This window comes from Anomaloglossus baeobatrachus, chromosome 2 (genome assembly GCF_048569485.1).
Source record: "Anomaloglossus baeobatrachus isolate aAnoBae1 chromosome 2, aAnoBae1.hap1, whole genome shotgun sequence".
NCBI classification, from domain to species: Eukaryota; Metazoa; Chordata; class Amphibia; order Anura; family Aromobatidae; genus Anomaloglossus; species Anomaloglossus baeobatrachus.
Window position 1 is genome coordinate 23029708 of NC_134354.1, and position 24786 is coordinate 23054493.

Here is a 24786-nt window from a genome sequence, read left to right on the forward strand (position 1 = left end):
CATTTATGACATTTTAAAAATGTTTACATGAAAATGCTGGCAAAAACTCCTCAATGACTTTGAGTCCAGTTTGTACAGATTTTGCCATTACTGAGTTAGGAGATGACAGTTAGTGCACATATAGTTATATGGAAGAGGCAGAAGCTACAGGCAGACACAGATATTCTTCTTCAAGTTCCCCTGCAGCGACAGATGATGTCACTGCTCTCTCTGTGATGTCATTTGACCTTTGGCTTTGGTCCTGTCATGTGACCTTTAGAATGTGATGATGTCACAAAGCCCTTTGTGATGTCATAGAACAATCATCAGAATGTTGCTGCAGCCTTACTATCGTCCATTTGTGTTCATCACTTAGTGGGTGAAGGCGATTTTTACTTGCGCTTAGCAAATCTTGGTGTTATATAAAATATAATACTGAATAATAGAAGGCCTGTTAGAAGAGCAGTTCCAGACGCTATCCGAGAGCGCTCTAGAGGTGGACAGGACCTTCCTCAGCCCAGAATTTCATCTATGGAGCTGAATATGGAGAGTTTGAGAAAGAGAAAAAGAGAGAGAGAGAGAAGAGATGAGGTGCCAAATAAAAGGAGAAAAGAAACATCAAAGGGTGACAAAGATGGCACCAACCAAAGCCTTATCAAGGCTTTAAAAAGACCTAGAAGCCCGATACAGGATAGTATCGTGAGCAAGAGTAAAAGGGTAAAAGTGATGGGAGAAAAAGCTGATGATAGATCCAGCGGGTCCCCCAAAGCGAACCCTGAACTAAATATGGAGAGTTTGAGAAAGAGAAAGAGAGAGAGAGAAGAGATGAGGTGCCAAGAAAAAGGAGAAAAGAAACATCAGAGGGTGAAAAAGATGGCACCAACCAAAGCCTTATCAAGCCTTCAAAGAGACCTGGAAGCCCGATACAGGAGAGTATCGTGAGCAAGAGTAAAAGGGGAAAAGTGATGGGAGATAAAGCTGATGATGGATCCAGCGTGTCCCCCAAAGCTAACCCTGAATTGAATATGGAGAGTTTGAGAAAGAGAGAGAGCATAGATGAGGTGCCAAAAAAAAGAATAGAAACATCAGAGGGTGAAAAAGATGGCACCAAAAAAAACATTATCAAGGCTTCAAAAAGACCTGGAAGCCCGATACAGGAGAGTATCGTGAACAAGATGAAAAGGGGAGAAGCGATGGGGGACAAAGCTGATGATGGATCCAGCATGTCCCCCAAAGCTTACACTGAGCAGCTGTCAGGTGAGTGCAGATCTAAGACCCAAAGAGTCCATAGCCCACAAAGTAGTATTTGACAGGATTGTGAACCTTTAGAATACCCCACCTATTATGATTGTTGTGTCATTTCTCTTTGATACCCCCTAATACAGGGGTGGGATTCAAATTTTTAACAACAGGTTCTCGGTAAACCCCGCCCATTTGAAAACCACACCCATTCAGTAACCACACCCATTTTGTTTGCCACACCCATTTTCACGCACTTTCCTCAACCAAAAAATACAAGTAATTTAAAGTACAATCTCTTTCCCCTTCTATACCTTCACTCTCCTGTCCAGCACCAAATGTTTTTTAAAATTATTACTAAAGGAGCCCTGCTAAAATTGGAATGGGTGACCTTACCCATACAGATCCCCTCCCATGTGGCCTCTTTCCTCTGCAGATCCCATCCCATTATGGCCTCTTTCCCCTTGCAGATCTCATCCCATTATGGCCACTTTCCCCCTGCAGATCCCATCCCATTATGGCCTTTTTCTCCCTGCAGATCCCATCCCATTATGGCCTCTTTCCCCGTGCAGATCCCATAGCTTTATGGCCTCTTTCCCCCTGCAGATCCCATAGCTTTATGGCTCCTTTCCCCCTGCAGATCCCATCCCAGTGCTCCTTTTCCATTGCAGATCCTGTCCCATATGGCTCCTTTTCCCATATAGCTCCCATCTTATGCAGCTCCTCTCCCCATATAGCCACATATAGCTCCCATCTTATGTGGCCCCTCTCCCCATATAGCCACGTATAGCTCCCATCTTATGTAGCCCCTCTCCCCATATAGCCACATATAGCTCCCATCTTATATGGCCTCCTCTCCCCATATAGCCACATATAGCTCCCCTCTTATGTGGCCCCTCTCCCCATATAGCCACATATAGCTGCCATCTTATGTGGCCCCTCTCCCCATATAGCTCCCCTCTTATGTGGCCCCTCTCCCCATATATCCACATATAGCTGCCATCTTATGTGGCCCCTCTCCCCATATAGCTGCCCTCTTATACAGCCCTCTCCCTGCATCTTCGGCTCACTGAGCGCTTACCTGCTCCAAGAATCGGCGGCCTCTCCTCTGTCTTCTGTCCTCGTCCGTGGCACTCTGCAGGCACGCTGACAGATGGCAGTAGGAGGAGCTACCTCTCCACGCTGCCGTGACCTCTGCAGTGTCAGCGCGTTGCTGCACGCCGGGTCAGGGAGACAGGCTCCACTCAACCCGGAAGTGCAGCGTGGAGGTACGGGGATTCATTTGTGTTAGAGTCTTAAAGAGACACTAACACAAATGAATACAGGGAGGAACCAGATCGCCGAAGCTGTTTCTTGCCGGTTCTGGGAACCGGCTGCTATTTTAACAACCGGTTCTCCCGAACCGGACAGAATCGGCTGAATCCCACCCCTGCTCTAATATTGTTCAACCCCATGTTGTAATTGCTATAAGAGGCCACATTAGCATTATATTGGAATAATACATCTTATTTCTCCATCAGGTACAACCCCAGCTGAATCCCCCATCATTGTGACTGGACTGGAGAGCTTCTGTGAAGCCCCACAGGTGTTGTATCGGTGCATACCTTCAGGGACTCCACGTAGCTGGTTCTGGTCACAGGTAGGGAATCTTCAGTTTTGATCGTGACGCCGCTCTCAGATTTGCGGTCAGAGGGGACCGCCACTGCAGATTAGGAGGCACCTGGGGCTGATGGTGGGTGCAGTCGGGTGTAGTAGCCTCCTGAGAGTGAGGCAAGCCCCAGGGCCCTTTGTAAAGCTGTAGTACCACAAGTCGCAGAATGACCACACACAGGCAGAGTGTCTTTCAGGGTTTTTACTCACTTCAGGTGGCAGGGTGAGTAACCCGGGCGTAGCTGGGATGAACCAGGTGGGAACCAGGTATCCTTCCGGCTGACTGTATGAGGGTGACTACAAACTCGCCTTCCTTAGCCCTTGGTGGTTTGGGGTGACCCCGACTTTGAGTCCCTATGGGGGTCACCCAGGGAAGATGCTCCAAGCCTCTCTCCCCTTCTTGTGTTGCCGTGTGCTTGTTCCCCGGGCCAGGCCACTCCAGCCTCTTGCCTCCTGTGACCTATGGGCCCTACTTGCGGTTACGTGGCTGCGGCTTTTGGTTGTTGTGGTGTGGGCTGTAAGAGCCCCACACCGGCAGGTTTAGCAGGGAAAGGTGAATCTATCCTCGCTTCGGGATCTGCCGCCCGGTTGGGCCTGGTGCTCTCTAGAAGTCTCCTTACTTCCCACTCCGTTGCACTCGCTAGCTGAAGCTGGCTTTCAGGCAGCACTTCTAGTTGACCGTTCTCCCCCGTCTGTAGTCACTGCGCGGGCGCTGTTAGACAGCATCAGCCCCACAGGTCTGCTCCTCACTGAGCCCTCTGGAGTTCTCTGCTCTAACTGACTCACTGCTCCTCCTCTCCTGTTCTTGCCTACGCCACCTAGCAACCAGCCTCTCCACCACACCCCTTGAGAGGAGATGGAGGCTTTTAACCCCCTGCCACTATTCCAGTGGAGGTATAGGCTTTGCCCCCTCCTGGGATCCCCAGGGGTCCTCTCAAAGGTACATGTGTGAGACCTGATCACTATGCGCCTGTGTTCCACACCCCTGTCAGCCATCTGGATTACCTGTATTGTACTGTCCCCAGCATGGGTGCAGTACTCAGTGGTGCCTGACCAGGTCAGGGGCGCCACATTCCCCCTTAGTTATCACCAGCACGTCCTCGGGCTGCAAGACAACATTTTAAAATGCATAAAACATTAAAACATGTAAAACATTTAAAACCACCATGTATCAGACATCACCACCCTCCACCCACAAGTCCGTTAACCCACCCAAAACCCTCTCAGGAGGCAGGTCACCGGTCCTGTTGGTAACCAGGTCTGGGCCATCCGTTTCCCCAGACCTTTCCTCCAATCTTCCTCTCCCGTTGGCCGCGACTTCAGCCACTTCTGGCAGGATGTAGAGGCGGCTTTCATGGGCTGGTGGTTTCAGGGTATACCTGGCCTGGTGGATCCGCGCCTTCAGCCTCTTCCGGCAGGATGCAGAGGCGGCCTCCACAGTTGGTGCTGACCAGGTACCCTCTTTGTGGTGGTGAGCCAAGGCCCCATAAACAGGCGTGCTCTCTGGTCGCAGGTGAGCCAAGGCCCTTTTCTACGGACGGGCCCCCCTGGTTGCAGACGAGCCAAGCCCCTAAACAGGCTGGCCCTGGTGGTGGTGCCACTGGTGTAACTATTTACACTGCGAGAGTTTGTGGCTATAGCAAGTTCATAGCCTTAAAGTTTATGGTTTTCTCACAATAGTTTTTGTGGGCACATTTCTTAAACGTTGCAAACAAAACTTGTCAAAACTTTAACTTCTGTACTTCTTTTCTGTACTTTACTTTACTCCTCTTTTTCACTAGGGCGAGGGCACGTTGGGCACTGGCACCTGTGACTTTCTTGCTCTTTGTCTCTTTCTTCATCTGTAGGATCTTTATCTTTCCGTTCTTGGTCTTCATCTGTTTCTACATCTGGTTCTTTATCTCTATCTTGTCTTTCTTGTCTTTCTTGTCTTTCTTGTCTTTCTTGTCTTTCTTGTCTTTCTTGTCTTTCTTGTCTTTCTTGTTGCAGGGGATGGCTGTAAGGTTTGTTGGGACATAGCGTTACGCCCAGAGCATACAATCCTCTTTCGCCTTGATGCAGGGTGAACTGAACGGAATCTCCCATCTTTAGATTTCTGCAAGGGTGTCCTCTTGGCAGATGAGCGTTCACATCTCTGCGGTTTACAAATATCCCTTCTTTTATTCCTGGTGCTACAATGAAGCCATAACCACTTTTCAAGTTGAAATCTTCCACTACGCCATAACACAGGGGTCCTCTAGCCTGGGCTTTGGACTCTCTCAACATACGCTTCTCCTTTAGGTCTCTGGCGGTGACTGCTCTCTGTTCAGGAGACTGTGGTGCTGGAGCAAACTGTGTTCTTCTGCGCCGTGTCTTGCGGGCTGGATCCATGCCTGTGGGCTCCCAGGTGAAGCTCTTAGGCAGCTCTTCTTCTGCAGAGGGGGTCAGGTCCTCCTCGTCCCAGCGGGAGTATGGCAGCATTTCCGGCTCTGAACACACAACTGCTACTGGTGGCACTGGAGTCGGAGTCAACCCTTCTGCTTCCTGGCCTCCTCTCCCCCTTAGTTCTTCCTGGCACTCCAGCTGTGGCAGTGCCGGGGATGGCTGCTCTTCGGCCGGCCCAGGTGAGGGACTCCTTGGTGTAGCTGCTGCAGGAGTTAGCAGGAGACTCTTTGGGGTATGCGGAGGGGGTATGTATTGGCTCACCAGCCATTGTGGAAATTTGGCCTCCAGGTCAGCCTTCATCTGCCAATATGCAGGGTCTTCACCCACCGTGGGCTGCCTATCAGGAACCTCTGTGGACCGGGGAGCGGTATCTGCTCTGGCCTTACAGGCCGGGGTAAATGCTGAGGTAGTCTTTTGGCGGGCCGCGCCTGGCATGGCGGCGGCCTGGTCTTGGCGGGCCGCGCCTGGCATGGCGGCGGCCTGGTCTTGGCGGGCCGCGCCCAGGATGGCGGCGGCCTGGTCCTGGCGGGCCGGGCAGGGCATCGCTGCAGGGACTGGGTCTTGGTGGGCCGAGCAGGGCATCGCTGCAGCCGCTGGGGCTTGGAGGGCCGCACCTGGCGTGGCTGCGGCCTGCTTCAGCGTCGCCGCACCGGACGCCTCTTCAGGGACCGCGGACGTGGCAGCAGGGGTCGGGGCACTTGCGCGGGCCGGGGCATCATTCGACTCACCCGTTGTTGGTAGCACTGGGGTCTGCGTCGTCGCCATCCCGCCTGACACCCGGCATGCAGCTCTCCCTTCATAGGCCCGAACCGCCGCGGTCAGCTCCTGCAGTTCCATCCGTTCCTCCCGAATCTGCTCCACGACCCGGGTCTCCAGCCGGTTGCAAAACTGGGCCAGCTCTCGGTACCACCAGGCAGCGGAGCCTGGTTCTGGGTTCCTGCGGTCAGACGCCATTTCTTCTGCGCCGTCTTCTGCACGGTCTCCCAGCAGTGGACTCTTCGCTGCCTCCTGTAACAAGCTGTCCAGTTTCTGCTCTGCCTCTTTCAGCAGCTCCTCTCCCAGCAGCAGGCTTGTGGCTTCCTTTCCTTCCCGCCGTCTCTCGACGCTTCCACTCTCATAGCTGGCAAGGTCAGAACTCTGCAGAGGATCTCTGGGTAGCCACGCCTCTTCGTGGGCGGTAACTTCTTCCAGCGCGGGCTGCTGTTGTTTTTCAGCGCGCTTTTCATGGTGGCAATATGGCGGCGCTTCCAATTTTTCAAGCGGACCGCCCAGGCACATGGTCACCTGTCTGAACAGGTCTAGTCCTTATCCTGTTCGTGACGCCAGATGTGAAGCCCCACAGGTGTTGTATCGGTGCATACCTTCAGGGACTCCACGTAGCTGGTTCTGGTCACAGGTAGGGAATCTTCAGTTTTGATCGTGACGCCGCTCTCAGATTTGCGGTCAGAGGGGACCGCCACTGCAGATTAGGAGGCACCTGGGGCTGATGGTGGGTGCAGTCGGGTGTAGTAGCCTCCTGAGAGTGAGGCAAGCCCCAGGGCCCTTTGTAAAGCTGTAGTACCACAAGTCGCAGAATGACCACACACAGGCAGAGTGTCTTTCAGGGTTTTTACTCACTTCAGGTGGCAGGGTGAGTAACCCGGGCGTAGCTGGGATGAACCAGGTGGGAACCAGGTATCCTTCCGGCTGACTGTATGAGGGTGACTACAAACTCGCCTTCCTTAGCCCTTGGTGGTTTGGGGTGACCCCGACTTTGAGTCCCTATGGGGGTCACCCAGGGAAGATGCTCCAAGCCTCTCTCCCCTTCTTGTGTTGCCGTGTGCTTGTTCCCCGGGCCAGGCCACTCCAGCCTCTTGCCTCCTGTGACCTATGGGCCCTACTTGCGGTTACGTGGCTGCGGCTTTTGGTTGTTGTGGTGTGGGCTGTAAGAGCCCCACACCGGCAGGTTTAGCAGGGAAAGGTGAATCTATCCTCGCTTCGGGATCTGCCGCCCGGTTGGGCCTGGTGCTCTCTAGAAGTCTCCTTACTTCCCACTCCGTTGCACTCGCTAGCTGAAGCTGGCTTTCAGGCAGCACTTCTAGTTGACCGTTCTCCCCCGTCTGTAGTCACTGCGCGGGCGCTGTTAGACAGCATCAGCCCCACAGGTCTGCTCCTCACTGAGCCCTCTGGAGTTCTCTGCTCTAACTGACTCACTGCTCCTCCTCTCCTGTTCTTGCCTACGCCACCTAGCAACCAGCCTCTCCACCACACCCCTTGAGAGGAGATGGAGGCTTTTAACCCCCTGCCACTATTCCAGTGGAGGTATAGGCTTTGCCCCCTCCTGGGATCCCCAGGGGTCCTCTCAAAGGTACATGTGTGAGACCTGATCACTATGCGCCTGTGTTCCACACCCCTGTCAGCCATCTGGATTACCTGTATTGTACTGTCCCCAGCATGGGTGCAGTACTCAGTGGTGCCTGACCAGGTCAGGGGCGCCACACTTCACCTTCCATAAAATTATTGGAAAAGGCGGATTTGGTAAAGTAAGTATTAGGAATTGTGGTGACGTCTACTTCATGTGTATGATGTGGAGCAGTAATATGACTCTAGAAACATCTCTGCTTCATATATTCTCGTCACATCTCATGGTAGGATGGGCCTTTCCTTCAGTTCTAATGCTCTGTATCCTACAGGTAATATTGGCCACACATCAAGCCTCACAACAACAAGTGGCAGTGAAGATGGTGAAGAAGAGGTTCCTACTTGAGAACTTAAAAGATGATATCCTGATAGAGAGACAGGTCCTGGAGATGACTAGGAAGAGTCCATTCATTTCTCGGGCATTTTCCACCTTCCAGTCCCAGGTAAGAGGCTGAGGATCTAACAGCTCTGAGTCTTCAATATATTATATATATGTATATGTATATATATTATATATATGGCCATCTGTGTGAAATGTTCTTCTAGGCCACTATCATAGTATTACATGTATTATAACATTACCACCAGTATCTCATATCTAGACTATACCAGTAACACCTACTATCTCCTCTGTTTTATCACAGGACTACTTATTTTATGTCATGGAATATCTCAGTGGAGGAGACCTTCGAAACATCATGTCAACCAATGCCCCATTTCCCACTGCAGTCACCAGGTAAGACATATCATGGATATATTAGATGAAGATAATGGTTGTCAGGCTCATCTGGCTTTACTTCATTATTAGTTTCTTAGTTTAGTTGATGAAATGTTGGATTTTGATGGTTTTCTGTTGGGTTTTTTTCTCATTAGATTTATTGCAGCTGAGCTGATCTGTGGGCTGCAGTTTCTCCACTCTAGAGGTATCATACACAGGTAGGTGCAGCACGTCTTCCACTGTCTAGACCTGGTATATAAACTCATACCCTCATCCTCATGCCCCCTGTAGACATTTGAAATCTCAGGCCATAATATGTCATCAGCCAGGCTAATATAATAATTACATTATGGCATTTTGTAAACTCTTTCCAGAGACATAAAACCGGGGAACATTTTACTGGACAGCAACGGTCACTTGAAGATTGCTGATTTCGGTCTCGCAGTAATGAACGTCTTTGGCGATACAAAGACTTCAGATTGTGTCGGAAGCCTTATCTACATGGCTCCTGAGGTAAGGAATCATCTACATGTCCCTGAGTGATCACTGTGTACAAGGCTGGACATCTCCATGTCTTCTGCTGGCTAGACAATGTTCTTATTGTCTTTTTCATGTCTTCACAGATTCTTCAAGAGGAGCCCTACAACACGGCAGTGGACTGGTTCTCTGCTGGTGTGATGATATACCAGATGGCTACTGGCAGGTATCCATTCTATGAAGGTAAATTTATTGAGACCATCATTGAGACAATAATCAATGATGATCCTCTCTTTCCAAAGGGATTGGATCCCCAACTCAAAGCCATCATTGAGGGGGTGAGTATAAAGACACATCTCAGTAATACAGCAGATATATGTAATTAAATAAACAATGAAAATGGAGGACGACTAGAGACTGAATAATCATCTTCATTATATGTTCCCAGCTCTTGGATAAGTCACCAGAGAGTCGACAGAAATTTGTGGACAACATAAGAGATCATCCATTCTTTAAGGAGATCAACTGGACAGATATAGAGGAAGCCAGATCATGTCCTCCATTCCAGCTATCCCCTGTAAGTATATGACCCAGAGAAGATGGTGGCAGCAGTACATTTCTGTTGTTTCTTTTTATGAACATCTCACTCTTGTATCTTCTCCCCGCAGCCACCAGTGATGACATCAGATACAATGAAAGACGTCCTGTCCTACACTGAAGCCTTTCATCCACCAATAGCTGAAACAGATCAAAAACTATTCTGTGGATTCACGTTTGCCCATGACGGATGGAAGGTCATAAAATCAATACCAAAGCCTGTAAGATCTAATCGAAGACCTGTAAAACCCCATCGTAGGTGAGTCAGTGTAAATGGGACGGGAATAAGGGGACTTTTTAAGGCCCATCTCTTATTCTATGAATCTGTCAGCAGAGTGTAGTGTGGAAGCCTCTTACTGACTGCCACTTACATGTTATCCCTTTAGGACAGTCCCAATTTATGTATCCTATTGGCATATAACAATTATTTCTAACCTATTATCTCTCCCGGCAGGACATTTGGCAGTATTTTGAAGGACGCTTTCCACAGGATCTGGAGGAGGATAAAATCCTGGAAGTGAACAGCTCTGAGAATTGCTGTTCACCGGTTCCTATTCCACCAGCACTAGGAGTATCCTGAGGGCCATGACCTGCAGTGTAGCCATATCTACTCCTACGCCCTGCCATAATCAGGGCTAAGGGTTGTTGCTGCATCTGCAAGGTCCAAATACAAGAAGAAGCTGAAGACCATAAAAATCCTACCAGGATTCAATAATATGACCGTCGACCAGCATTTCACGACAATATGTTGCCTTGTTCCCACAGGAAAGGGCACTTTTCCTTAGGCAATGGAGCTGTACACCATGAAAATCCTACCAGGAGTCAATAATATGACCGTGGACCAGCACTACTAGACAACATGTTGACTTGGGACCCCAGGGAAGGGCTCTTATCCTTAAGCCATGGAGCTGTAGACCATGACAATCCTACCAGGAGTCAATAATATGACCGTGGACCAGCACTACTAGACAACATGTTGACTTGGGACCCAGGGAAGGGCTCTTATCCTTAAGCCATGGAGCTGTACACCATGAAAATCCTACCAGGAGTCAATAATATGACCGTGGACCGGCACTACAAGACAACATGTTGCCTTGTGCCCCCAGGGAAGGGCACTTATCCGTAGGCCATGGTTCCCTAGAGGTTTCCCCACGGGGGTTTTTCCTCTCCTGAGTGCCGATGGATAAATACAACAAGAAAATGGCAACTTATAGTACTTTTGCCCTCGGTGGAGCTCACACGACTAGTGGCAGAGAGGAACCTAAGAATTTAAAAATATATTTACTAGCAATAAACAAAACCATTCACCATCATGTGCTAGTAGTAGTAGATTTATTTTGTATCTTCATGGATAAGTATTTTACATTCCACCCCTTAAGAGCATGGGGTGCATGTAGTGATGAGCGAGCATGCTTGTCACTACTCGGTACTCGCACGAGTATCACTGTACTCGGGCTGCTCGGCGGGGACCGAGTAATCTCGCGATACTCGTGCTTTACTCGTGGTCTTCATTTCTGCATGTTGGCGCTCTTTTGAGAGCCAGCCCTCATGCAGGGATTGGCTGGCAGACCACTGCAATGCCACAGCCCTGTTAGTTGTGGAATTGCAGTGATTGGCCGGCCTGCACAGCGTCACCGAGCCTTTATATCGGCCGGCGCGCTGTGCTCTGCTCACAGCTATTCTGACAGTGAGTGTAGGGAGAGTGTCGCTGATTCAGGGAAAGCTTTGCGGCCCTTTATAGCTTTTTCAGTTGCAGGGCTGCAAACAGTGTGACCAAAAGTCCTTCTCAGGACTATTCTAGTTGTATACAGGCAGGCAGGGTATAGCCAGGTCGGAGTACAGTAGCAGAGTCCTTCTCAGGACTATTGTTGCTATATACAGGCAGGGTATAGCCAGGTCTGAATACAGGCTAGTGACCAAAAGAGTCCTTGTCAGGACTATTGTAGCAGTATACAGGCAGGCAGGCAGGCAGGGTAGTGGTGACCGTATACCAGCCTTCATATCTGGGGCTGGTGTACACAGTGTAAAACAGTCCAGATAGTGTCTGACTTGTCTGTACTGTAATTGTCGCTCCCCAAAAAAACCTGTTAGTAGGTTATTATTGCGTCCGTGCTTGGTTTTTAAAACCGCACGTGTGTGCCTGTTGGTGGCAGCGTACAGGTGCACTGGTGTGCGTTTACCAAACTATTATATAACGCACAAGTGTAGTGTATAATACACGTCAGTCAGCAGTGGCTGATAGTGTCAGAGTTCTTAATTTTTGCTCCTAAAACCTGTGTTAGGTTATTATTGCGTCCGTGCTTGGTTTTTAAAACCGCACGTGTGTGCCTGTTGGTGGCAGCGTACAGGTGCACTGGTGTGCGTTTACCAAACTATTATATAACGCACAAGTGTAGTGTATAATACACGTCAGTCAGCAGTGGCTGATAGTGTCAGAGTTCTTAATTTTTGCTCCTAAAACCTGTGTTAGGTTATTATTGCGTCCGTGCTTGGTTTTTAAAACCGCACGTGTGTGCCTGTTGGTGGCAGCGTACAGGTGCACTGGTGTGCGTTTACCAAACTATTATATAACGCACAAGTGTAGTGTATAATACACGTCAGTCAGCAGTGGCTGATAGTGTCAGAGTTCTTAATTTTTGCTCCTAAAACCTGTGTTAGGTTATTATTGCGTCCGTGCTTGGTTTTTAAAACCGCACGTGTGTGCCTGTTGGTGGCAGCGTACAGGTGCACTGGTGTGCGTTTACCAAACTATTATATAACGCACAAGTGTAGTGTATAATACACGTCAGTCAGCAGTGGCTGATAGTGTCAGAGTTCTTAATTTTTGCTCCTAAAACCTGTGTTAGGTTATTATTGCGTCCGTGCTTGGTTTTTAAAACCGCACGTGTGTGCCTGTTGGTGGCAGCGTACAGGTGCACTGGTGTGCGTTTACCAAACTATTATATAACGCACAAGTGTAGTGTATAATACACGTCAGTCAGCAGTGGCTGATAGTGTCAGAGTTCTTAATTTTTGCTCCTAAAACCTGTGTTAGGTTATTATTGCGTCCGTGCTTGGTTTTTAAAACCGCACGTGTGTGCCTGTTGGTGGCAGCGTACAGGTGCACTGGTGTGCAATTTCCAGAAACTTTGATATAACGCACAAGTAGTGAATATACACGTCAGCAGTGCACAGCATTGCAAAATGCGCAAGGGCATTGGCAAGGAACAAGGAAGTGGACGTGATGGTGGTGCAGGCAGAGGCCGAGGTCGTGGGCAAGCTCTAATTTCGCCACAACAAAGGGCCACATCTAGTCGCTCGCACGTCCTGTCCCAAATTCTTGGGGACCGCAGCAGTACACCGCTCTTGAACCAAGACCAGTGTCAACAGGTTGTTAGTTGGATAGCGGATAATGCTTCCAGTCAGATTGGCACCACCACAAACACTCTGTCTTCCACACGGTCAAGTGTCAGTAGCCGTGATACTGCACCGCACATTTCTGAACCTGATCCTCCTTCCTACCACCAGGCTGAGTACACGTCCTCCTCGGACATTAATGATCCCACACTTGGACACTCGGAAGAGCTGTTCACGTTTCCATTCACACATTCTGGCCTCTCGCCAGCTCATATTGAAGTGGGTCATGAGGAGATCGTCTGTACAGATAGCCAAATATTTGAGCAGCCACGTTCTCACGAAGTTGGCAACGTGTCTCAACAAGTGGTGGACGATGATGAGACACAATTGTCAGCAAGTCAGGAGGAGGAGCAGGGTGCGGAAGAGGAAGACGACGTGGTGGATGATCCAGTAACTGACCCAACCTGGCAGGAGGATATGCAGAGCGAGGACAGCAGTGCACAGGGGGAGGGAGGCGTAGCATCACAACAGGCAGTAAGAAGCAGGGTGGTGGTCCCAGGCAGAAGTCAGGCAACCGTTCCCCGTAACAACACGACGACACAAGGTGCCTGTACAAATGTTAGGTCTTCACGAGTCTGGCAGTTTTTTAAGTTGGATCCAGATGATTCAAAAAAGGCCATTTGCAACACCTGCCGTGCCAGCATCAGCAGGGGTACCAAAACTAGCAGCCTGACCACCACCAGCATGATCAGGCACATGTCAGCCAAGCACCCGACTTTGTGGGAAGTACAACAGAGTCGAGGAGCAGTGCTTGCTGATGTCACTGCTACGTCTTCGCTGGTTGTGCATGCGAGCCAATCCTCTGTCCATGCTGCCTGCGAACAAGCCTCCTCCACTCCTGCACCTGCAGTTGCCTACGCAGAAAGAACACCATCATCAAGCACGTCCTTGTCCCAGCGCAGCGTTCAGTTATCCATTCAGCAAACCTTTGAACGCAGGCGCAAATACACTGCCAACACCCCACATGCCACAGTTCTAAATGCTAACATTTCGCGACTGCTTGCGCTGGAAATGTTGCCTTTTAGGCTGGTGGAGACAGAAGCATTCCGTGACCTGATGGCGGCAGCTGTCCCACGTTACTCGGTCCCCAGCCGCCACTATTTCTCCCGGTGTGCCGTCCCCGCGTTGCATAACCACGTGTCACAAAACATCACACGTGCCCTGAACAACGCTGTTTCACCCAAAGTCCACCTAACCACAGACACGTGGACAAGTGCTTGTGGGCAAGGCCGCTACATCTCGTTGACGGCACACTGGGTTAATATTGTGGAAGCTGGGACCCAGTCTGAGCGAGGGACGGAACACGTCCTTCCCACACCAAGGTTTGCAGGCCCTACCTCAGTCAGTGTTTCACCCACACTCTACAGCTCCGGAATGTCATGCTCTTCAGCCTCCTCCTCCTCCTGCGCATCCTCATCCACTGTGCCCTCCACACCAGTCACAAGCTGGAAGCACTGCAGCACTGCCTCGGCGAAGCGGCAACAGGCTGTGCTGAAGCTAATCTGCATAGGTGACAAACCCCACAATGCAGAAGAGCTGTGGACAGCTCTGAAACAGCAGGCAGATCACTGGCTCACACCTCTGAACCTAAAGCCAGGAAAGGTCGTTTGTGACAATGGCCGGAACCTGGTGGCGGCTTTGAGGCGAGGCCAGCTGACACATGTTCCATGCGTGGCCCATGTGCTCAACCTCGTGGTTCAGCGGTTTATAAAGTCATACCCAGAGCTGTCTGATCTGCTGGTAAAAGTTCGCCGCCTGTCTGCACATTTTCGAAAGTCACCTACTGCTTCAGCCGGCCTTGCCGGCTTTCAGCGCCGTTTGCATCTTCCGGCTCACAGACTGGTGTGTGATGTCCCCACGCGTTGGAATTCAACTCTGCACATGTTGGTCAGGATATGTGAGCAGAAGAGGGCAGTTGTTGAGTACCTGCATCACCTAAGCCGTCGGGAAATGGGTCAAACTCCACACATAACACCTGAGGAGTGGAGATGGATGTCAGACCTATGTACCATCCTCCAAAACTTTGAGGACTCCACCAAGATGGTGAGTGGTGATGACGCCATTATTAGCGTCACCATACCGCTACTCTGCCTTCTAAAACGGTCCCTTTTGAAAAACAAACATGATGCATTGCAGGCGGAGCGCGATGAGTTGCAGCAAGAAACAGTAGTGGGTGTGGGTGATAACACACAGCCCAGCCTCGTCTCATCACAACGTGCAGTGGAGGACTATGACGAGGAGGAGGATGAAGACATGGAGCAACTCTCCGGCCAAATTGAGGATATGACATGCACACCAGTCATATCCTCGATTCAGCGTGGCTGGCCAGAGGACAGGGTAGATGAGGAGGAGGAGGAGGAGGAGGAGGAGGACAGCATGTTCAGTCATCTTGTTGGTCAGGCTACTGAAGTCCTGGCTGTTAAGAGTCTGGCGCACATGGCTGACTTTATGGTAAGCTGCCTGTCTCGTGACCCTCGCGTTAAGAACATCTTGGCCGACAATCATTACTGGTTGGTAACACTGTTAGACCCACGCTACAAGGAGAACTTTTTGTCTCTTATTCCCGTGGATGAGAGGTCAACCAAAATGCAGCAGTTTCGGAAGGCCATACTCACGGAAGTAGGCAAAGCATTCCCCTCACAAAACGCTAGCGGCATAGGTCAGGAATCAGTGGACAACCGAGGCGTACAGCCGAGAGAGGCACAAGTCCAATCCGCCAGAGGTAGGGGAACAGTCTTTAAGATGTGGGACAGTTTTCTCAGCCCCTCACGTACCACAGCCCCTGAGGTGCGGGGTAGTGCCACAAGAAATCCTAAGTTTGCCCAGATGCTGAAGGAGTACCTTGCAGATCGAACAACTGTACTCCGACATTCCTCTGTGCCTTACAATTATTGGGTATCCAAGCTGGACACGTGGCATGAATTGGCTCTCTACGCCTTGGAAGTCCTGGCCTGCCCTGCTGCTAGCGTTTTGTCAGAGCGTGTTTTTAGTGCCGCAGGTGGAATCATTACAGATAAACGCACCCGCCTGTCAACTGAAAATGCTGACAGGCTGACTCTGATAAAGATGAACAAGGGTTGGATTGGGCCAGACTTCACCACACCACCAGCAAATGAGAGCGGAATTTAAAGTTTGCCATGTACCTCCACTCACCCATGGGTACACTTCTCGACTTTGGATAATCGCTGGACTGCTCCTCCTTCTCCTCATGCGCCATCATGATGACCGTTACAATAGTTAGGTCTTTGTTTCAGGTATACCCCCAGTGGTAAATTTTTTCGCCCATTCTTTGCAGAATGGACATTACAACGACAGGAGACCCGCTCCTTTGCAATGGGAACAATGTTTTGAGGCCCTCATGCACGTCTCTACCCAGGGACAACGTGTAGCCTCCCAATTTTTGGCTGCCCTGCCTAAGGGCTATACTGAAATACACCCACTTCCTTAAAATGGACACTTAATGTTTTGAGGCCCTCATGCACGTCTCTACCCAGGGACAACGTGTAGCCTCCCAATTTTTGGCTGCCCTGCCTAAGGGCTATACTGAAATACACCCACTTCCTTAAAATGGACACTTAATGTTTTGAGGCCCTCATGCACGTCTCTACCCAGGGACAATGTGGAGCCTCCCAATTTTTGGCTGCCCTGGCAAAGGGCTATACTGAAATAGACCCACTTCCTTACAATGGGCACTTCAGGTTTAAAGGCCATCATGCACGTCTCTATCCAGGGACAATGTGGAGCCTCCCAATTTTTGGCTGCCCTGCCTAAGGGCTATACTGAAATACACCCACTTCCTTAAAATGGACACTTAATGTTTTGAGGCCCTCATGCACGTCTCTACCCAGGGACAATGTGGAGCCTCCCAATTTTTGGCTGCCCTGGCAAAGGGCTATACTGAAATAGACCCACTTCCTTACAATGGGCACTTCAGGTTTAAAGGCCATCATGCACGTCTCTATCCAGGGACAATGTGGAGCCTCCCAATTTTTGGCTGCCCTGCCTAAGGGCTATACTGAAATACACCCACTTCCTTAAAATGGACACTTAATGTTTTGAGGCCCTCATGCACGTCTCTACCCAGGGACAATGTGGAGCCTCCCAATTTTTGGCTGCCCTGGCAAAGGGCTATACTGAAATAGACCCACTTCCTTACAATGGGCACTTCAGGTTTAAAGGCCATCATGCACGTCTCTATCCAGGGACAATGTGGAGCCTCCCAATTTTTGGCTGCCCTGCCTAAGGGCTATACTGAAATACACCCACTTCCTTAAAATGGACACTTAATGTTTTGAGGCCCTCATGCACGTCTCTACCCAGGGACAATGTGGAGCCTCCCAATTTTTGGCTGCCCTGGCAAAGGGCTATACTGAAATAGACCCACTTCCTTACAATGGGCACTTCAGGTTTAAAGGCCATCATGCACGTCTCTACCCAGGGACAATGTGGAGCCTCCCAATTTTTGGCTGCCCTGCCTAAGGGCTATACTGAAATACACCCACTTCCTTAAAATGGACACTTAATGTTTTGAGGCCCTCATGCACGTCTCTACCCAGGGACAATGTGGAGCCTCCCAATTTTTGGCTGCCCTGCCTAAGGGCTATACTGAAATACACCCACTTCCTTAAAATGGACACTTAATGTTTTGAGGCCCTCATGCACGTCTCTACCCAGGGACAATGTGGAGCCTCCCAATTTTTGGCTGCCCTGGCAAAGGGCTATACTGAAATAGACCCACTTCCTTACAATGGGCACTTCAGGTTTAAAGGCCATCATGCACGTCTCTACCCAGGGACAATGTGGAGCCTCCCAATTTTTGGCTGCCCTGCCTAAGGGCTATACTATAATACACCCACTTCCTGACAATGGACACTTAATGTTTTGAGGCCCTCATGCACGTCTGTATGCAGGGGCATTGGTGAACCTCACAATTTAGGACTGCCCTGGCAAAGGAAAATACTACAAAGACTCACTTCCTCAAAATGGGCACATTAGACTCAAGAGGCCTTCATGTACGTCTCTTCTCAGGGACATCGGAGTGCCACACAATGTTTTCACGTAAAATCTTTCATGTATTGATCTCAAAAAGTAACATACACCAGATCTATCTCACTATTGGGTATGTGCCCTTAACATTTCCGCCATGAAAAATCATTTTGGGGTCATTTTGGAAGGTTTTCTGGTGAGTCCGTAAAAATGGCGTAAAACGCGGACAAAATTGTTCACAGCTGTGACTTTTGAGTGATAAATGCTTCAAGGGGTCTTCCCCATGCTGTTGCCATGTCATTTGAGCACTCTTCTGAGACTTTTGTGACATTTTTAGGGTTTCTCCATGCTGCCGGGAGGTCATTTCACAAAAATACTCGGGTCTCCCATAGGATAACATTGGGCTCGTTGCTCGGGCCGAGTACACGAGTATCTTGGGAGGCTCGGCCCGAGCTTCGAGCACCCGAGCTTTTTAGTACTCGCTCATCACTAGGTGCATGTAATGTGGTGGTAAAGTGTATCCACTTTTCATTGGTACCATTTTGGATTATATCAAACTAGTCAATTTATAAATCTGTTTTTGGAGGGGTGAAGAAAGGAACAAATGATTTTCTGGTGTTTTGGGGGGGTGTTCATTTGTGCAGGAGAGATAATATGTAAGTGCTATAGTTTTAAGTGGTTACAGGTACAGCAATTCCAGCTGTTATAGATAAAGGTGTAAAGTGCAGGTACACGTCAGGCTGAGCTCCTGGTGATTATCGCTCACTGCTTCACTCTTCCTGGCTACAGTTTTCAAAAATGTCTTCTATTATTTTGTTTTATTCATAAAAGGTCAAGCAGGGAGTAACACCTTGGTATAAATCCTCCTTCACTCCCCAGATTTCTATACGATAACACCTGTCCATTCCTAAGATGACACTTCCACTGGCTACCAGGTGCATGGCCTTGGCATGCTAGAAGAAGAAAAGGTTGGATCTCACTGGCTATAAAATCAGTCCTTTATTTCATCTGTTGAAAGTCAGTGGGAAGGAGAATGTGGGGCGCTCTAAACAATGGCGGCCGTTTGCGCGTGTCCTCACGCTTCAACAGGTCCCAACTTCTTGCCAACCTTTTCTTCTTCTAACATGACTGGAATTTGTTACGAATTTTAGTTTGAGCATCACTGAGGGTGTTACACCCCCACAGACAGCCAAACAGGCATAGTAACAGAACGCACTGTAAACAGGTTTTTGATGTTGGACAACCTACACTACAAGTATGGCCTTGGCTACTGACCTCTATTCAGCTTCTTCCATTACTGTACATGGAAAGACCTTTGTTCAGCTTCTTCCAGGGGGCTGGCGACGGTGTGGTTGTCGGGGTACAGGGTGCCGTGCTCGGTGCGATGTCGTACCCGGATGGCACTGGTGTACTCACGATTAATTCACACTCAGAGTCACTGGTAAACCAAAGTTCGGGTATAGTCGGGTCCCGCAGCAGGCTGCTTGTGTCCTTTGTGAGGCTGATGGTGGCCCCTTTCCCTTGAACCTCTTGTTGTGGTTTTCGGCTTCCCCGCCTGGACAGTTGTAGCCCGCTCCCCGGCGTTTAGCTGCCGGAGGAGCCCTCGGTTGCCCGCAGGCGCTGGCCCGTCGGATGTTTGGCCCTTGGCGGTGGCTCTCACCCGGTATCGGTGGGCTTTTGCCTTCTTTCGGGACTTTGGGTGAGGTTCAGACTGCAATCAGTTAATTTGCCTAAACTCAGTGGCTTCTAAGCTAGGACAGGGTCTGAGTACCCGGTTTCTGGTGGTCCGGTAAATGGTTGACTCCCCGGTTCAGGGCCGGCGGGCTCCAACCCTGGCCCGGTCCCTACGGTTCCGCCGGTTGCTGTACCGGTACGCCTGCAGGCGGCCACCACCGGCTGCCTGCCTGACGTTACGGGGATCTGAGGCTCCAACCCGGGTCCCTGACAGCTCTGCTCCTCCACACCTCCTGTCACTGTCACTCTACAACTAATCTCTCACTAGACTCTTTGTATCTCCTGCCTCAGGACAGTAGTCTCCTCGGTGGGCGTGCCTTTCCGCCTAACTCCTCCCACCTGGTGTGCCCTACTGGCCCTGAGGAAGGCATCAGGTCTCCCTCTCGGGTGACTATGTGTGTCCTCACAAGGGATGGGGGTGTGTGTGTAATGTGGTAGGTGTTGTTACCTGTGACCCCTGGGGTCCAGGGCGTCACATATGGATCTCTGTTCTGATTCTTCCATTACTGTACATGTATGGATATCTGTTCAGCTTCTTCCATTACTGTACATGTATGGACCTCTGTTCAGCTTCTTCCATTACTGTACATGTATGGATCTCTGTTCTGATTCTTCCATTACTGTACATGTATGGATCTCTATTCTGCTTCTTCCATTACTGTACATGTATGGACCTCTGTTCAGCTTCTTCCATTAGTGTACATGTAAAGACCTCTGTTCAGCTTCTTCCATTAGTGTACATGTATGGACCTCTGTTCAGCTTCTTCCATTAGTGTACATGTATGGACCTCTATTCAGCTTCTTCCATTACTGTACATGTATGGACCTCTGTTCAGTTTCTTCCATTACTGTACATGTATGGACCTCTGTTCAGCTTCTTCCATTAGTGTACATGTATGGACCTCTGTTCAGCTTCTTCCATTAGTGTACATGTATGGACCTCTGTGGCGCCCCTGACCTGGTCAGGCACCACAGAGTATTGCACCCATGCGGGAACAATGCTTCCAGGTAATCTCCAAAGGCCAAGATGAGGTGCACACACAAACATATAGTGACCAGGCCTCCCACATTACCAGAGGGGACCCTTGGGTAGCCAGAAGGGGTTAACTTTCAATTCCCAGCTGGGGGTGTGTTCAGGGGCTGGTTGCTAGGAAGCAGGGCAGAGGGAGAGAGGAAGAGGAGAGTCTGGAGGAAGAAGTTGAAGTGTGTGGAAGGGAGCAGAGGAGCTCTCGTGTCAGACAGGTCCTGAGGAGTGCAGTAGCTGAAAGCGGGGGAGAAAGGAGTACCGTGGGTCGGCCTGAAAATCATCCAGAGAGAAGGGTGGCTGAGTACGGAGATCCCGGTATCCGAGCACACAAGGGGAACTAGGTCCCCAGTACAGGCAGCAGATCATCCAGAGCTGCTTAACCTACAGGTGGGGGGGGTACTTCATGCCCTCACCACGACTACACAGAGCTTGAGCCAAGCAGCAATCACCAGGCCCATAAGGGGACAGGGCCAGAAGCCATCCCACCAAGGCCACGCTGCCGGCAGACGAGCCAGAGAGAGGGGAGCAGGGTGGTAACAGCTTCCCTGGAGGGGTCCTACCACGCTTCAAGCAAAGGATCCTCCTAAAACAGAAAGAGTGCAAGGAAGGCGAGTGGACAGCTACCCTCAGAACGGCCTCCTGGAATTCCTGGTTCAACCTGGTTATCACAGTGTCGCCCGGGCATCTCACCGTGACCTCCAAACAGTGAGTAAACACGTTGAAAGACTTCTTGGACTGTGTTTGAGTCATTCTGCGACCTGTGGTCCCACACACATACACCGGGGCCTGGGGCTTGCCTCACTCTCAGGGGGCTAATATACTGACTGCACCCACCATCAGCCCCAGGCATCCCTTAATCTGCAGTGGCGGTCCCCGCTGACCGCAATACTGAGAGTGGCGTCACGACAATCCCAAATAGAAGATTTCCTACCTGTGAGCAGACTGTTCCATCCACGTGGAGTCCCTGAATGTAATGCACAGACACATACTAGCGGGGCTTCACAACTTCTGGCGTCACGAACAGGATAAGGACTAGACCTGTTCAGACAGGTGACCGTGTGCCTCAGAGGTCCGACCGCAAAAATTGAACCGCCGCCATATTGCCATCTTCAAAAGCGCGCGCTGCAGCCCGCGCGAGGGAGAAGAGCACCGCCCACGAAGAGGTGTGGCCGCCCCAGAATCCCCACAATTCGGAGAGCGTTCTGACCCAGGAAGTGGAAAGGGAGCGCGCAGATTTTTGAAGAAAAATGGACGCTGCAGGAGGTAATGCCCCTGGTCAGGGCGACGCAGCCCAAGCGATGCCAGCCCCCGTCGCGCTGGACGCAGCAGCGCCCGGTGCCGGTGCCGCGGTCGCAGCCGCGCCGGCCGAAGTCTCCCCCATAATGCCAGTTTCCTTACTGTATGTCCCAGGAGCGCAATGGCTGCCCCAATACGCCGGTAAAATAGACACGCTGACCGGGTTTAAGAAGAAGATCAACACCCTGCTAGACATGCACGCGATGACTGGTAAGCAGAGGGCCGCTGTGGTGCTGGGACAATTGACTGAAGCAGCAGAATTGGAGGCTGAGTCCTGGACCAATGATGACCGGAGCTCTGTTGAGACCATCTTTGCCAAACTAGCAGCTGCTTTTGAACACCGCACCGAGGGAGAGCTGAGGACGGACTTCTATAATTGCCGGCAGAAGCCCCAAGATAGCATAAGAGACTATGCCCTCAGGCTGCAGGCTGCACTACGGGCTCTCAAGCTGGTGGACCCTGTCAGTGATCAGGCTGTTTAAAGCTGTTTCTGATATTGGTATGAACACTGTTCATTTGAATTGACCCTCTGAATTTCCTGCACAGATCCTAATCTATTCTCATGCTCTGTCTTCACACTTAAAGCTGTTTCTGATATTGGTATGTTAAACTGACCTATCTCTGCTGTGTAATTAGTTATGTGTTGTCTTCTCTCCTGTGAGTTGTTTCCATACATGGTGTAACTCTTTGATCTGCTTCCTTTTCTCTTGCTCACCTGCTGTTCATCTTGTGTAATGAGACTGGTATAAATTTAGGCCATTAGGTCTGTGCACCTTGGTCTGTGTACTTCTACAAGTGCTTCATAAGTGCTCAGAAATATACCAGAAATGTCCCAGAAGTGACCAGAAGGTGAACTCTACTTCTTTAACTGTGTCTTTCACTTGCATTTTGCTCCTTCCCCCTTATTCCCACTTGAAAACCCAATTCACACCATGTTCACTTACGCCCTCACAGTCTTTGCTCCACTCCTCCTCACTCTCCTTCGCTATCCCCAAACCCCAGCACTCTCCAAACAAATATTCATCTCCCCTTCCCTCTTACCTCCCCACCTGTCCTCATCTGCTGACCTGCTCCTAAACCGCAGATCGCTTCTAGTATCGCGCAGACCAGGCCGTCCACTCTCCTTCTCCCACCTGCTCTCCCTTTCTCTACTTCTCCTCGCTGCTGGCGACATATCTCCCAATCCTGGACCCCCACAGATGGGACACTCCTCTTTATCACCCCCCTACCGCTCCCCATCTAGTAGTAACTACCGCAACCTCTCCAACATAAAATCCATTCCCCTCTCTGCCACTCCGCAGCCCCCTCTCTCTGGAGCGCTCTGGAATGCCCGTTCCATCTGTAATAAACTGCACTTCATTCACGACCTCTTTATCTCTAGCAATCTATCCTTTCTGGCCCTCACCGAAACATGGCTGACACCATCCAACACTGCCTCCCCTGCTGCGCTGTGCTACGGCGGCCTCCACTTCACCCACACCCCTCGCCCTGGCAATAGACAGGGTGGAGGAGTGGGCCTCCTCCTTTCTAACAACTGCAGCTTCACCCCAATGCCACCTCTACCCTCCCTTGTCCTGCCTTCCTTTGAAGTGCACTCTGTCCGCATCTACTCTCCCTCCAACCTCCAAGTGGCCGTCATATACAGACCCCCGGGCCCAACCACTGCCTTTATCGACCAGTTCTCCGCCTGGCTTCTACACTTTCTCTCTGCTGACATCCCCACTATCATCATGGGTGACTTCAACATCCCCACTGACACCCGCCAGTCAGCGGCCTCCAAACTCCTCTCCCTCGCCTCATCTTTTGGTCTAACTCAGTTGTCCGCCTCTGCCACCCACAAAGATGGCCACACACTAGACCTTATCTTCACCCGTCTCTGCTCTCTATCTAACCTCACTACCTCCCCTCTCCCCTTATCTGACCACCATCTGCTCACCTTTTCAGCCCTGTCCTCCTCACCTGCCCCCCCTGTCCAGCACATATCACACCCCCGCAGAAACCTTGCACACATCAACATACACACCCTTTCTGACTCTATCCTACCGCTGTCCTCCATATCTTCACTCCACGACACAAACAGTGCCACCATTTTCTACAACGCCACTCTCACATCAGCTATTGATTCAGTCGCTCCTCTTGTGAACGGCAGAGCAAGACGAATCAATAGACAACCCTGGCACAACAGCCTCACTAAAAAACTACGGCAAGTGTCTAGAGCCGCAGAGCGGCGCTGGAAGAAAACGCACTCCCAGGAAGACTTCACCACATTCAAAAATGCAATTCACACATTTCGCTTGGCCCTTACCTCGGCTAAACAGAATTACTTCAAAAACCTCATATCCTCTTTAACACACAACCCCAAACAGCTATTTAACACTTTTACCTCCCTCCTTCGCCCACCGCTGCCCCCTCCAACCTCCCTCATCTCCGCAGAAGAATTTGCCACATATTTCAAAGAAAAGATCGACCAAACCAGACAAGTCTTTTCTGCTGAACCACCACAACCCCTTTATATAACAGACCACTGCCCCTCCCCCATAAACTTCCTCCCCACTATCACCGAAGGAGAGCTTGCACATCTTCTCTCAAAAGCGCACCTCACTACATGCGCACTTGACCCCATCCCATCCCACCTCCTCCCCAACCTCACCACTATCCTTATTCCCGCCTTATCCCATCTCTTCAACCTATCTCTAACAACTGGTACCTTCCCTTCTGCCTTTAAGCATGCAACAGTCACACCTATCCTAAAGAAACCTTCCCTCGACCCAACCTCTACTACCAGCTATCGACCCATATCGCTACTCCCACTTGCCTCAAAACTCCTGGAACAGCATGTCCATGCTGAACTTTCCTCCCACCT

The 24786-nt window shown here is 50.4% G+C and overlaps 1 protein-coding gene across 1 annotated transcript in view; it reads left to right on the top strand.

The window, feature by feature from the left end:
• LOC142285450 (ribosomal protein S6 kinase 2 beta-like) overlaps positions 1-10064 on the top strand; it is a 61264-nt gene extending 51200 nt beyond the window's left edge. Inside the window, exons 11-18 of the mRNA XM_075333272.1 lie at positions 7965-8072; positions 8337-8428; positions 8566-8628; positions 8785-8923; positions 9034-9225; positions 9336-9464; positions 9556-9705; positions 9939-10064. Coding sequence (XP_075189387.1) covers positions 7965-8072; positions 8337-8428; positions 8566-8628; positions 8785-8923; positions 9034-9225; positions 9336-9464; positions 9556-9705; positions 9939-10064 — 999 coding nt within the window. The remainder of the gene's footprint in view (positions 1-7964; positions 8073-8336; positions 8429-8565; positions 8629-8784; positions 8924-9033; positions 9226-9335; positions 9465-9555; positions 9706-9938) is intronic.
• The last annotated feature ends 14722 nt before the right edge of the window (positions 10065-24786 follow it).